The sequence below is a fragment of the Myxine glutinosa genome, chromosome 12, assembly GCF_964187855.1.
Source record: "Myxine glutinosa chromosome 12, kmMyxGlut1.1, whole genome shotgun sequence".
Taxonomy (NCBI): domain Eukaryota; kingdom Metazoa; phylum Chordata; class Myxini; order Myxiniformes; family Myxinidae; genus Myxine; species Myxine glutinosa.
The window spans coordinates 20538462-20553806 of record NC_136272.1 but is presented as its reverse complement, the minus strand read 5'-3'; the positions used below and the strand labels follow the sequence as shown (position 1 = coordinate 20553806).

Below are 15345 nucleotides of genomic sequence, written 5' to 3'. Positions count from 1 at the left end.
TTTCACCCCTGTCTGTCTGTTTGTTTGTCTGTAAACAAAATATCTCAAAAAGTTGTCGACTGATTCTGACGAAATTTGACAGAGAGGTAGCGTATGTGACAAGGATGAAATGATTAGATTTTGGTGAAGATCCGGATCCGGATTCGGATCCGGCTACTAGAAATTTTAAAAGTGATTCTTCACCATTGGGAGATGGGGCCAAAAACGATACATAGCGGGATATCTCACTATGTTGTGGATGGATTTGGACGAAACTTGGTGGACCTGTTGGGTGTCTGACAAGGAAGAATTGATTAGATTTTGGTGAAGATTCGGATTCGGATCCGGCTAGTAGAATTTTAAAAATGATTCTTCACCATTGGGAAATAGGGCCAAAAACGATACATAGCGGGATATGTCAATATGTTTTGGATGGATTTGGACGAAACTTGGTGGGCGGGTTGTGTGTGTGACAAGGATGAAATGATTAGATTTTGGTGAAGATCCGGATTCGGATCCGGCTACTAAAAATTTAAAAGTGATTCTTCACCATTGGGAAATAGGGCCAAAAACGATACATAGCGGGATATGTCAATATGTTTTGGATGGATTTGGACGAAACTTGGTGGGCGGGTTGTGTGTGTGACAAGGAAGAATCGATTAGATTTTGGTGAAGATCCGGATCCGGATCCGGCTACTAGAAATTTAAAAGTGATTCTTCACCATTGGGAAATAGGGCCAAAAACGATACATAGCGGGATATGTCAATATGTTTTGGATGGATTTGGACGAAACTTGGTGGACGGGTTGTGTGTGTGACAAGGAAGAATCGATTAGATTTTGGTGAAGATCCGGATCCGGATTCGGCTACTAGAATTTTAAAAGTGATTCTTAACCATTGGGAAATAGGGCCAAAAACGATACATAGCGGGATATCTCAATATGTTGTGGATGGATTTGGACGAAACTTGGTGGACGGGTTGTGTGTGTGACAAGGAAGAATCGATTAGATTTTGGTGAAGATCTTGATACGGATTCGGCTACTAGAATTTTTAAAGTGATTCTTAACCATTGGGAGATAGGCCCAAAAACTATACATAGCAGGATATCTCAATATGTTGTGGATGGATTTGGACGAAACTTGGTGGACGGGTTGTGTGTGTGACAAGGATGAATTGATTAGATTTTGGTGAAGATCCGGATTCGGATCCGGCTACTAGACTTTTAAAAGTGATTCTTAACCATTGGGAGATCGAGCCAAAAACGATACATAGCGGGATATCTCAAAATGTTGTGGACGGATTTTGACAAAACCTGGTGGACGGGTTGGGCGTATGACAAGTATGAATCGATTAGATTATGGTGAAGATCAGAATCTGGATTTGTATATGAGTTTTATTTAATTTTTAAGTGATTCTTCACCATTGTGATAACACTGGTCAACAAAATTTTTAAAGTTTTATGGTTCTAGTATATTTTGAGGTGATTCTAACCAACATGAACCTGTAGATTTCGATTATGATATCCAATTTTCACGAGCACATCCAGTTTTTGAGAACCAGTATACCATAGGAATACCACTTCATTTGAAATTCACAAACCTCATGTTGACCCTGAGAAGGTATTCTTACCACCACTTCATTTGAAACTTGGTTTGATGAAGAACTTTGTGAAGGCCATGGATCAAGATGGTGCTGGCTACCACTACTTGCTAATGAAGTTCCAAGGCATTGTATCTGCTGGTTGCATCATTGCTGGGAGAGCGGTTGTCACTGATGCAGTGCCCCTGTTACCAGTAAGCTGGTACTCCTTTTACCGACCTCGGAAGGATGACAGGTTGAATCAACCCACCTGGTGTTATTTAGCGGCACGGCAGGAGCTCGAACTCAAGACTCCAAGATCTTAAATCAGTCACCTGCTACCTCAACCATGGACTGTCAGCATGATCTTTAAAATCTTTAAACAAGTTTTTTAAAATCCATTTTTGGGGATTTACCAAGAAATCACAACCATATCAAGTCATTGCAAGACATTTACTGTTAACACAACTCATTTACACCAAATGGCCTTATCATTCCCATGTGTTTATCTGCAGACACAGTGATGAGGCATACCACTTGTCCTGCATCCTGCATCATGCATCAATTGACATCATAACAAGAAATAAACCTGGTCTCTGCTATCAACAACAATATACAAAATGAGCTAATTCGACCTGCCAGGGTGGTTACCTCAGCAGTTCAGAGTACCTTGCTTGGCATTACTCAAACTTAAACTGTGATCCTCTGTGGGGGATTTCAATGTGTGCATCTTTATTTGGTAAATCTTGCTCGTGCAATCATCTATATTACTAGGGCATGCCCGTACTATATCTATATCTAAAATTATATCCCCCCCTCTATTTACATGAAATGGTTTGGTCCATGAAATGTTTTGGTCCATTCGCAACGCCAAAGCGAACGGCGAACGCTTTACATGAAATGGTTTGGTGCATGAAATGTTTTGGTCCATTCGCAACGCCAAAGCGAACGGCGAACGGCTTGCGAGTACAGTGACAATCCCCCCGGGGTTTTTATTAGTTTTAAAACATAGTTTAACGCCAACATAGCGCCAACATAGTTTGCAAACGTGAAATAAATGAATACGCTCTCAAATGTGCCATCCGAGGCAGAGTGTGTCCGCCACGTTCGGCACACGCGATAGCTCGCTGCTCTCTGATTGGTTGAATCGTTTTTTGGACATAGCTCGGTAAGTAATTGTCCGATTAATATGAAACCTTGAAAAGGCACATCCTCGGGTCCCCAGCAATATACCTGGCAAGTTTAAAGTATATCGGACCCGTGGTTGTCGAGAAACAGCGGTCACAGACAAACGTACAAACAAACAAACACACAGAGATTACTGGAATTATAGATAGATAATAGCGTAAGGACTCGACTTTGTTATCCCTTTTACGCCGCACCCAGTGACCCGATGCCCACGGCACTAATGCATTTACGATCTACGAACCGCGCTCTTTGTTTATCACGTACAGCCATACTCAAAAAATCTGAATTAGCCGACGTTGGGGCCCAAAAGCAGCCGATTAACTGCCGATACGACGCCATCTTACGACGCCATCGTATTGGCGTCTGCTGGGCGAAGGCGAAGCAAGCCGTCCGCTGAGTGGACAATCCAGAGCATGCATTTGTGCCGGTGTTGGCGATCGTTGTTCATATACGCACTCTTCATTCTCATCTTTCTTCCTAACTCTTACTCGGACAACAAGCAAATCCCCTGTGCCATCCATAATGGTACACTATCCATACACCACATCCTCCCTTCCGTGGATGCTCCACGGGTTTCGGCTCGTCTACAACTAATCGAGCTACACAGATTATCAGGTCGAATTATGGGCCATCTACATATTGTGCAATGAAAAATGTCAGGATGTTTGGCAATGCCCCCCCCCCCTCCACCCCCACTCCAATTATCTCTCTTTTTTTTAAACAGGATCTATTGCTCATAGTAGAGCAGCCACACACGCATCTCACACACACGGAGATACAAACAAATAAACGAGACACAACACAAGACTGTTAGACGAGACAACACAGCCACTGAGCTTGGGGGAAATGACGTTAATTCCAGGTGCACTCTGGGTACCAGTGACATCACAACAATGGCTCCGCCTTTCTCACCACACTCAGCAGGGCATTTCCTAAGGATAACTTTGGCCCTCCCCATAGATGCCGACATATGGTTGTTTGTCGGTGTTCTATCCTTTTTAATGCTGAATGCCAAGCAAATAAGCAGCACGTACCATTTTTAGTCTTCGGTACGACTCGACCGGGGTTCGAACCACAGATCTAGCAGACTCGGAGCGGATGCTCTACCTATTAGACGCTCCAACCAGCTTCACCGATCTCCATCAATTTTGTATACGAGCTGGGGGTACATGTGAGCTGGTCATGGGCACAATAACGCCCCCTCCCCCCCCCCCCCCCCCCCCCAGAGGTTGGGGCATAGATGACACATTCAGGGCCTTTGTACCGTGATGCTGATTATTATAAGGGGAGAGGGGGGTGAAGGGGGTAATATCACAATTTTTACTAAGGCATTGTGCAAGATATCCACTGCCAGCACGATTTGCTCCTGAAGGGAGTGGGTATTTACTGGTACCCACAATGCTTCACTATATTAAAGTCTGGGCTGCAATGTGCTTTCCAATGACAGTATGATCTCGCAATCCAACTCCACGTAACCTTCAGGCCACCTTGGAGATTTGTTTAGCTCTATTTATAGAAGTGAAAGTTGGCCAGCAGTGATTGCAAATGCAAAAGCCTGCGTTTGATAAATGGTACAAAGGACGACATGGAATTGAGGATCCTCAGGTTAATGTGGATAATCCTGAACCAGTGAAAAAAAAAAACGAACTTTGTATGATGATGAGTGCTAATCTTTTCAAATGTTACTTGGTGAACAGCCAATAAAACTATTTAAAATATATACTTACAATCAATCGGTTTATGATGCATCGAAGACGAGCTATCGTCGCCACCCAGTCGATGATTCTGGGATCCGGGTTCGTACAATTTGTCCATAAGTCTACCAATGTACCTGTCCTGCATGCGTGATGTCAAGGTTCCTCCATGAGCCTTCGTTCATTACCAGCAAGATAATTAAATAAATAAACAGTTGCGTGACAGTTTAAATTTGGGCAGAACGCTATGGAGCTGCCCAAGTATGGCCTAATTGTCCTCTTCTTCTCATTACCTCCGCCACTGAAGGTGGATGGAGGTTATGTTTTCACCCCTGTCTGTCTTTCTGTTTGTTTGTGAACAAGATATTTCAAAACGTTGTGGACGGATTCGGCCAAAACGTAGAGACGTTGTGTATGTGACGAGGAATAATTGATTCAATTTTGGTGAAGATTCTCATCCGGATCTGGATCAGAGAATTTTTTCAGTGATTTTTCACCATTTAGTGATAGGGCTAAAACCGATAAATAGCACGACAAATCAAAAAGTTATGGACGGATTTGGACGAAGCTTGGTAGACAGGTTGGGTGTGTGACAAGGAAGAATTGATTCAATTTTGGTGAAGATCTGTATATGGATTCAGATACAATAATTATTTAATGTTTAAGTGATTCTTTACCATTAGAGAGATCTGGCCAAAAGTGAAGCAAGATACCAGCAAGATGATGTATGCCATGATATTTAAAAGGTTATGGACGAGTTGATTACGGTGACAAGAACAAGCCGATTAGATTTTGGTTCAGGTCAGAATCCAGATCCGGCCCATCATTGGATACAAAACATAAACTGTTCAGCCTGGCGGAGGTTTGTGCTCTTCTGGTTTCATATGATATCGGTGGATAACCTATTATATCAAGTTTAGATAACCATTCGATGGCTTCAAGAGTTGCCATGAATGCTCTTTAAAGAGCCCTTAAAGGATCTAGTATTATGTGTTGGACAGTCTGACTGGGGTGTGCCGACTTCGTCTTCCAATAAGTATCCAAGTTCGGTTTAAGAAAGCCCAGAACTTCTTTGGGAGCAAAGTTGTAAAAACACAAAAAAAAACACACTTGATTAGTCCATAACAGTACATAGAACATCTTACCCCATGCAGTCTTGAGAAAAAAAGACATGGGAGAAGCTCGGTAAATTTAATTGGTCGAGATGGTGTAAAATGCTGTAATATTTTGTCCAAGTACTGCTAAATGGAAGGGTTTCATGGAAGTTTGTCCAAGTACTGCCAAAGTGCCAAGAAGTTTCCAAATTTGTGCTCCACAGTGTTCAAGTATATAAATCAATTGAAATAACATAAAAATTATAAAATGTTGAAGAAAATCATTTTCAGAGGTTTACCGCCAGTGATGCAGCGACTTTTACACCACCTTATTTAACGCTACATTCGTTAATCATGCCTGATGTTTGTGTCCTTTATGACATTCTTAGGAACAGTAAGTTTCCTGTTTGGAATGATTTTTAATTTTGTTTGACTGGCAGACAAGCTGACAGAGTAAAGAAATATATCTCCTATCTGCATGTCCGCAACAGGGATGAGATGAGACCAAAAGTAATGTTAAACTACAGGTTCGTTTTCCGATTCATGCTCCGATTAGTGTTCAAAATACAACATTCAAAATGAAATCAAGTTGTTCTTCGATCATAAACTGACGTTTGTGAACAGATAGACAGACAGACAGACAGACAGACAGACAGAAAAAAGTGAACCAGTTCCTTAACCCCACTTTTTGTTTGGCACGCACAGGGTAATAACTTAAGCGTAGAGCGTGTGGTACCTTTTGTTTTAATTAGGGGTCAAAACTTGCAACCACCTGTTGATTTTCACACACCTAAAATAACATGTTTGGTCATGTGAAGGATGTGTTACTTGGTTTATCCAGGGATGTCTCAGCAGGGACTTGTGGGAGCGTCGTGATTTCAAGGGGAGCAGAAAAAGCAGCTGGGGAAACTTATTTAGCAACAACACTCATTGGATGCCAACACGGCATGACTCGCAACACCAAATTCACCAACTGACAGCAACCTGAGGCAGGCAAGCCAGTACATCCCAAATTAGTTGAGCACAGTTGCAGATACTTTTGATTGGAGGGTTATGCGAACTGTGCTGGACAGCAGGGATAATGTATTATTTACCAAACGAGAATTACGTAGTGGTACAACCAGTTAGATGTACTCCAAACCCCTTGTCCGTACATCCTGCCAGCAAGATATCTGTACTTTGTTATTCCTGTTTTGGCATGCTGAATGTATTTTATGAATACACCGAATGCCAAGAAAAGACTCCTGTTGATCTTTCACTGCAGAGAAACAAACGTTGACTTCCTGCCAAATACACGAAGCAGTAACGGTAGACAAAAGTGTTTTGGGTTTTGAATTTTGCTCAAATGCAGTGTGAACTCTTGGGATTGGTTATATAGGGGCAGTTCAAGGTTGATATGGACCTTTCATCTATCTATAATTCCAGTAATCTCTGTGTGTATGTTTGTATGTTTGTATGTTTGTATGTTTGTATGTTTGTATGTTTGTCTGTGACCGCTGTTTCTCGACAACCACGGGTCCGATATACTTGAAACTTGCCAGGTATATTGCTGGGGACCTGAGGATGTGCCTTTTCAAGGTTTCATATTAATCGGACAAGTAGTTACCGAGCTATGGCGATTTCTTTACCAAACTCCGCAAGCCGTTCGCTTTGGACCAAACCATTTCATGTAAATAGAGGGGGGGGATTGTCACCGTACTCGCAAGCCGTTCGCTTTGGACCAAACCATTTCATGTAAATAGAGGGGGGGGATATAATTTTAGATATATATATAGTACGGGCATGCCCTAGTTGTATAAATTACACTATCCTGAGCAACATGTATACAGCAAAGCATTCTGGGTACAATCAAGATGGCAGCCATCGAGATAAAAAGGGGTAAAACCAAGTGCTATGAAGCAGATAGATCATAGAGTTGATTGGTGAGGAGATCAACAACGCTGAATTCACAGGAGACCGACCGTCTACACAATTTGGTGTTGCACGTGTCTTTTTGTTTTTCCCTCTGAAAGAGCGAGGCTCATGAAAGAGGAAAGGTTAAATCAAGTGGGGTGGCGGGACAACAATTGGGCACAACCACTAAGGGAATATGTGAACAAAAAAGGACGACAAAGAGAAGGGGAGGAAACACTGAGATTAGCTTGCAAGAAGGTTAGGTGGGTGGGGGAGTGGGGAGGATGGGGGGGGGGGGTTGATGCAGATGGGGGTAGTAAAGGTCACTAGTCAGGGTGGGGAATGACATGAGGTGGTGGTGCAGTGCCTGCTTGAAGCCTTGGAAGGAATAGTGGGAAAGAACGGTCTCTGGAAGCTGGTTTCATGTATGACAGAAGCGAGGAAAAAAGGAGTTGTGTGCTGTCAGCCTGGATGTTGGAGGTTTAACTAGGAGAGGGTTACCAAAAGAGCACGTGCATTCTGGAATTGCTGGGGAGGGTTGTTGTTATTGTTGTATAGCCTCAGACAGTTCTCTCAAACAAGCTCGCGGCATGGAGACGGCTGATCTATCTCCCAGGAGGGACCCAGAGATCCCCACACCCAGGATGGTATACCCCCTGCCTTCACAAAGTCAGGGCCATGGCAGAGTTAGAGAGAGAGAAGAGACAGAGACAGAGACAAGAGGGAAAGGGCCGGTCCATGGGGACTGATCGGCACTCTGACCGTGACTGCGCTGCCCTGACAAATCCAAGCAGAAGGGAAGAATAATAAAGATTTGGCCCCCGACTTGCGTTGGGGGTTACATCCCTGATAGTTGATCTAGGGAGGGGTGGGAGATTGAGAGAGCACAGGGAGCAATATTGGAGAAGAGGCAGTAAAGAGACCAGTGATATCCCTGCTATATTAAAGTACTAGATATTATGTTTCGGCCTTGTCATGGCAGACTCCAATAATGTTGAGAGCCTTAGATTTCACAGAATACAGGAGTGTTAAATGTGGAGCTGGGATATCAGCCCATAGTGGAGAGCAGTACTCCAGTAAGCTATGGACAAAGGTGCTTGTAGACTGTGAGCAGCTCTAATTTTCCAAGGAAAGACTTGGATTGACATAAGATGCCCCGATTGCCCCCGTCTGTGACCGGCTTTGGAAGCCAAACTTACGATGTGTTCAGCCCTCGAGAGGGGTCAAGGCTGATGGTGAGGCCTAGAAGTTCAAGAGAATAAACCTCTACCAGTGTCTGTCCATGAAAATAAATTGGTGGGTTAGTTTGATGATCCTTCTGGAGTGGTAAGGTGAGACAGATTTTTCAGAGTTGAAGAACATGTTCCATTTATCAGATCAGCATCTAATAAAATCAGCAGAGAGTGATACAGCTTCAGTCTGCCTAGCATTGGGGATGGGGGTACTGCACAGAACAATGTGGAGTTGTCTGCAAAAAGCAAGAGAGCGTTTTCCACAGCATCAACGAGGTAATTTATATGTAGATGAGGAACACGACCGGGCCCAACACACTGTGGGAAACGTCATACTCCACAGGGAGAAGAAAGGAGAGGATCCGATTGATAACAACATGTTGAGTGCACGAGTGGAGGAAGTCTGTTGATAACAACTTGTCAATTGTCTGAGATATGTCTAAGGAGAGGGTCCTAACATCTAGTTTGAGACTTAGGACGTCCAACCATTGCTGAGAGAGGAGCAGCAGCATGTCCAGAGTTGATCGACGAGACGCAATCCAAACTGATGGTCGGAGATAAGGCTGCTTGAAAACAGGAAAGATGACATTAGCAGCATTAGCTTGAAAACAGGAAAGGATTCCATGACTTTGCTTGTAATTGGAAGAAAGTCACTGGCCTATAAATTGAGCCTATAATTGATAGTATCTGTTTTTGCACCCTTCCTATCGACCGGAGTAATGCTTCCTGACTTGCAGGCCGAGGGGAGGCAGCCAAACGAAAAGGACAGACTGAACAGGGCAGACAACAGGGAAGCAAGAAAGGGAGCGTGCAGGATTTTATAACACGGACAACAACGCCATCTGGGCCCATTGCTGAATCAGGGTCAAAGCTGGATAGAGCTTTCTCTGCCTTTTCAGGTGAGAGAGATACAAAGTCTAGTATACAGTGGGTACACGGTAAATTTAATACATTACATTCGAATTGTACTTTAAAATAGACGTACTGGGTTGAAAAAAAAGAGAGAACGTTTACTTCTGGCTACCACTAGGTGGCGTTTGTGGCCTACGTTAGCACATTCTGTGTGGACAAACAGATTAACAAACAGATGAAAAATCGGTCAGAGACCGAGGACTTGCCGGACTTTACTTTTTTAATCGGCCATTTCGGACAAATATGGCGGCCGAACCACGTGACCGATGACATCATCATTAACACATTTTATTCCCCATGGAAAGTTCTTTACAATGAGCCATGTGTCAATTTTTTCTATTCAGCACTTTCGGAGATATAGAGGTGCAAAAATTTTCGGTTTTTCCAAGATGGCGGCCGAACCACGTGACTGATGACGTCATCAATTGGGCACAGTCTCTTCCAGGGCAAGACAAATACGTGTGCATAGTTTGGCGAATCTACGTGCAACGGTGTGGACGTAGTGCTGCAAACAGACAAACAGACAAACAGACACAAACAAACAGATCAACATACTTGCCGGAATCTTTTCCGGCAAGTAACAAACGGACCCAAATGTAAAACCCTCTTCTTTGGCGAGGGTAATAAACGATACCTGTTTACATGTTCATCACCTCTGAGTTTTATATTAATGTACAAGATTGAACCATGACAGTCCTAGTAATAATATGATGAGTGGTAAAAGTAGGACACATCTTATAATTACGCTTCCGACAATCACGTGTGCATGCACGCAACATTACTCAGATAAATCGGACAGGCCAATGTGTGTGCACGCACACACACACACACACACACACACACACACACACACACACACACACACACACACACACACACACACACGCTATGGAACGATAGACCACCTTCTACTGAACAAGGCCATACTCAAAAATTGGATTACAACAAGACCAAAATTATCCACAGCATGGAGAGACTACAAAAAAATCTTTTGATGGTGTACCACATTCATGGATGATACAATGCCTGCAATTGTACAAGATCAATCCCCAAATAATCAAACTGATAGAGAAAGCAATGGAACTTTGGAATACCACATTGATATTACAGCACTTGGGGGAGAAAGATTTTGTGAAGATATGTCGAGTAATCTTCCAGGGAGACATCCTTTCACCCCTCCTAGTTTGCCTGGCCCTGGGCCCACTGAGCAACCTCATTAATGAGCAAGGACATGGATACATCCTGACGTCAAATAAGAGAACGTCCAAAGAGACAAAAGGTGAAACATTTACTTTGCATGGATGATTTAAAACTCTTTGCACCAAATGATGAAAAATTGGCAGAACTCAAATTAGCTAAAAAGTACTCCAGTGACATTCAAATGGAATTTGGCCTGGACAAGTATGCCAAGTGAAGGTAAACCAACAAGAATAAACAATATAAAAATTGACACAAGTACAACAATAGAGGAGCTAGACAACGAAGCATAATAAAATACCTCGGAGTAAAGGAGGGACACCAAATATCTCACAAACAAATGCGCAAAACAATTACAAAAGAACTCCTGCGTAGAACGAGGCTGATACTGAAAACATATCTCACTCCAAGGAACAAAATCAAAGCCATTCACCAACTAGCAATACCAGTATTCCAGTACAGCTGCGGAATAATAAACTGGCCACAATCAGAAATCAATAAACTGGATATCAAAACAAGGAAACTCCTCACCATCCACAAGATGTTTTACAACAATCAAAGCATCCTGAGAATGTACCTGTGGAGACGAGAAGGAGGTAGCAGCCTGATGGAACTCAACAAAGTGCGCAGAATGACAACTGTAGGATTGGCTGAATATGTAAAAAGTGCAACAGACAACCGAATCCAATTTGTAAGCAAATACAAAGACAACAAACCAGAGAAGGTATCCCTAATCCACCGAGCAAAAAGTTTCCAAAGACAGGTGTGAATGGAAGATACAACACAAGAAAGCAAAACGAGTACAGCTCTAACAATTGCAAAAAAAAAGGAAAGAAAAATACAAAACAAAATATCCAACAGATATACACTGACAACTGGGAAAACGATAAAAGGGCAGGCTGGTGTAAAAAGAAAAGAAAAAGGGAGTTGGGCAGATTGGGAGTAGACAAAGAAGGCTCTTTGGAATGGTTAAGAAGAGATCACCTCAACTGGGATGAATAAGGAATCATTATAAATGTCCAAGACCAAGGACACGACGCCAATGGCTTTAAGAAAATGGTGGGACTGAGTCAATCGGACAAGTGCAAGTTCTGTAATGTAGAAACAGAAAGTACAAGCCACCTCCTATCAGGATGTAAAAAACTCATGTCAGAGCGGCTGAACACCCAAAGGCACAACAAAGGCATATAGAGTAATCCACTGGCAGTCTGGCACATCTGCAAAACTCTCAATATTCCAGTTCCAGAAAACTCATGGAAACATGAACCAAAAGCAATCATTGAAAACAAGGAAGTAATGCTCACATATGACCTGATTATCCCATCAAACGTGAACACAGAAAACAAGCGTTACGCCGAGGTCCCCCGTCGGTGAAGTGATGAGTTGACAAAGTGGAAGACGCAAGGCGGCCATCTTGGATTTTGACGTGGCGACCCAATTTTCTATAGACTTCTTCCTTATGCGTAGATACACCCACACTCCACATTAGAAATTGGGACTTCGCTTATTTTTCAAGATATTCCGCTCACAAGGTTCAGACGTACATGGCGGCAGCCATCTTGGATTTTGACGTGGCGACCCAATTTTCAATAGCGTTCTTCCTTATGCCTAGATACACCCACACACCAGATTAGAAGTTGGTACTTCGCTTATTTTTCAAGATATTCCGCTCACAAGGTTCAGACATACATGGCGGTAGCCATCTTGGATTTTGACGTGGCGACCCAATTTTCAATAGCGTTCTTCCTTATGCCTAGATACACCCACACACCAGATTAGAAGTTGGTACTTCGCTTATTTTTCAAGATATTCCACTCACAAGGTTCAGACATACATGGCGGCGGCCATCTTGGATTTTGACGTGGCGACCCAATTTTCAATAGCCTTCCACCTTATGCCGAGATACACCCACACACTAGATTAGACGTTGGTACTTCGCTTATTTTTCAAGATATTCCGCTCACAAGGGTCAGACATACATGGCGGCGGCCATCTTGGATTTTGACGTGGGTTTCACCCACACACCAAATTAGAATTCGGTCCTTTGCTTACGCACACACGCACGGACGGACGCACACACGGACGGAGGGGAAACCATAGTCCCCCTTTCGCTCCGCGGTGCGCCGGGGGACAACAAAGCATTGCGACCGGATATTGTACTCAGGTACAAAAAAGAAAAGACAGCATTGCTGATTGGTCAGTCCCCAGCGATTTTGGCCGAAACAACACAGAACTCAATAAAATGACCAAATATCAAGCCCTCAAAAATGAGGTGAAAAGATACTGGAAGCTGAAGAGCGTCGAAATTGCACCAGTGATTATTTGAGCAACGGGAATAATAAATAAGAACTTACAGATCTGAGAAACCATCCCCGGGAATATTGGAAGCTGAGGGTCGGAGAAGATCCTCAAAAGAACCTTCGGAACAAAACTTTGAGTATAAGAAAACTTCACACACTGGTCCATGAATAAAGATCCCTTACTGAAACAGATGTGGATACTTCGACACCTGGGAACACTCCGTTCCACCTTCTGAAACCCGAATATGGAGTTAACAAACGACACACACACACACACACACACACACACACACACACACACACACACACACACACACACACACACACACACACACACACACACACACACACACACACACAATACAAACATACATACACAATACACACATACATACATAATACACACATACATACACAATACACACATACACAATACACACATACATACATACACAATACACACATACACAATACACACACACATACATAATACACACACATATTACACGCACACACATAATACACACACATACATAATACACACACACACATACATAATACACACACACATACATAATACACACACATACATATTACACACACACATACATAATACACGCACACACATAATACACACATACATACATAATACACACACATACATATTACACACACACATACATAATACACGCACACACATACATAATACACACACACATACATATTACACACACACATACATAATACACGCACACACACACATACATAATACACACACACACATACATATTACACACACACATACATAATACACGCACACACATAATACACACACATACATATTACACACACACATACATAATACACACACACATACATAATACACACACACATACATAATACACACACATACATAATACACACACATACATATTACACACACACATACATAATACACACACACACATAATACACACACACACATACATATTACACACACACATACATATTACACATACATAATACACACACATACATAATACACGCACACACATAATACACACACACATACATAACACACACACATACATAACACACACACATACATAACACACACACATACATAACACACACACACACATAATACACACACACATAATATAGACACACACATAATACACACACACACATAATACACACACACATAATATAGACACACACATAATACACACACACATAATATAGACACACACATAATACACACACACACATAATACACACACACATAATATAGACACACACATAATACACACACACATAATATAGACACACATAATATAGACACACACACATATAATACACACACACATATAATACACACACACACACACATAATATAGACACACACATAATACACACACACATAATATAGACACACATAATACACACACACATAATAGAGACACACACACATATAATAGAGACACACACACATATAATAGAGACACACACACATATAATAGAGACACACACACATATAATAGAGACACACACACATATAATAGAGACACACACACATATAATAGAGACACACACACATATAATAGAGACACACACACATATAATAGAGACACACACACATATAATAGAGACACACACACACACACACACACACACACACACACACACACACACACACACACACACACACACACACACACACACACACGATATTCAACAAACACAACGCTATTCAAATTCCACAGCACGTACAAACACAGTGAGGGCCTATCCTTTCCAACCTGAGACCGAGGCCATTAAGGTACTGCCCGACAATCCGCACCACATCGCGCTCTCTCTGCGACAGGCAGTGCGCCTTCTTCGCCGGCAGCTCGAGGCCGTCTCCGTCCCCATCCGCATCCCCACCGTTCTGTATCGTCAAGTCGCTCCCCGTCCCGTTCCCCGCAACCCCATTGGACTGCATGGCCGCGAACGCGCTCTTCCTCCGCTAGGCCGCCACCGATGCCTTTGTTTTGCCTCGTGACGTCATCACAACACGATTTGCGCTCGTGCGAGCTTTGCAGCCCAAATAAATAAATAAATCGGTCCGTTTGGCCCACATTGTGTTTTTATCAACACTCATGTTTCTTTTGTGTTCCTTTTCTTGATCGACAACCTCGTGTACCGTTTATACCTCATTACCTCACGTCCCTGCAATGTTCATCAATATAAACGCCTCTACGAAACGCAGATGCAAATATATATTTATATATATA

At 42.5% G+C, this 15345-nt stretch overlaps 1 protein-coding gene across 3 annotated transcripts in view; it reads right to left on the bottom strand.

Annotated features, from left to right (window-relative positions):
* LOC137438144 (WD repeat-containing protein 26-like) overlaps positions 1-15138 on the bottom strand; it is a 74717-nt gene extending 59579 nt beyond the window's left edge. For 2 of the 3 annotated variants that reach the window (XM_078766543.1, XM_078766544.1), the window contains exon 1: positions 14872-15111. In XM_078766543.1, the coding sequence (XP_078622669.1) occupies positions 14872-15053 (182 nt within the window). In that variant the 5' untranslated portion in view covers positions 15054-15111. Of the gene's footprint in view, positions 1-14842 lie in introns of all 3 variants that reach the window. The other variant, XM_078766545.1, reaches the window with a different exon arrangement.
* Between the last annotated feature and the right edge of the window lie 207 nt (positions 15139-15345).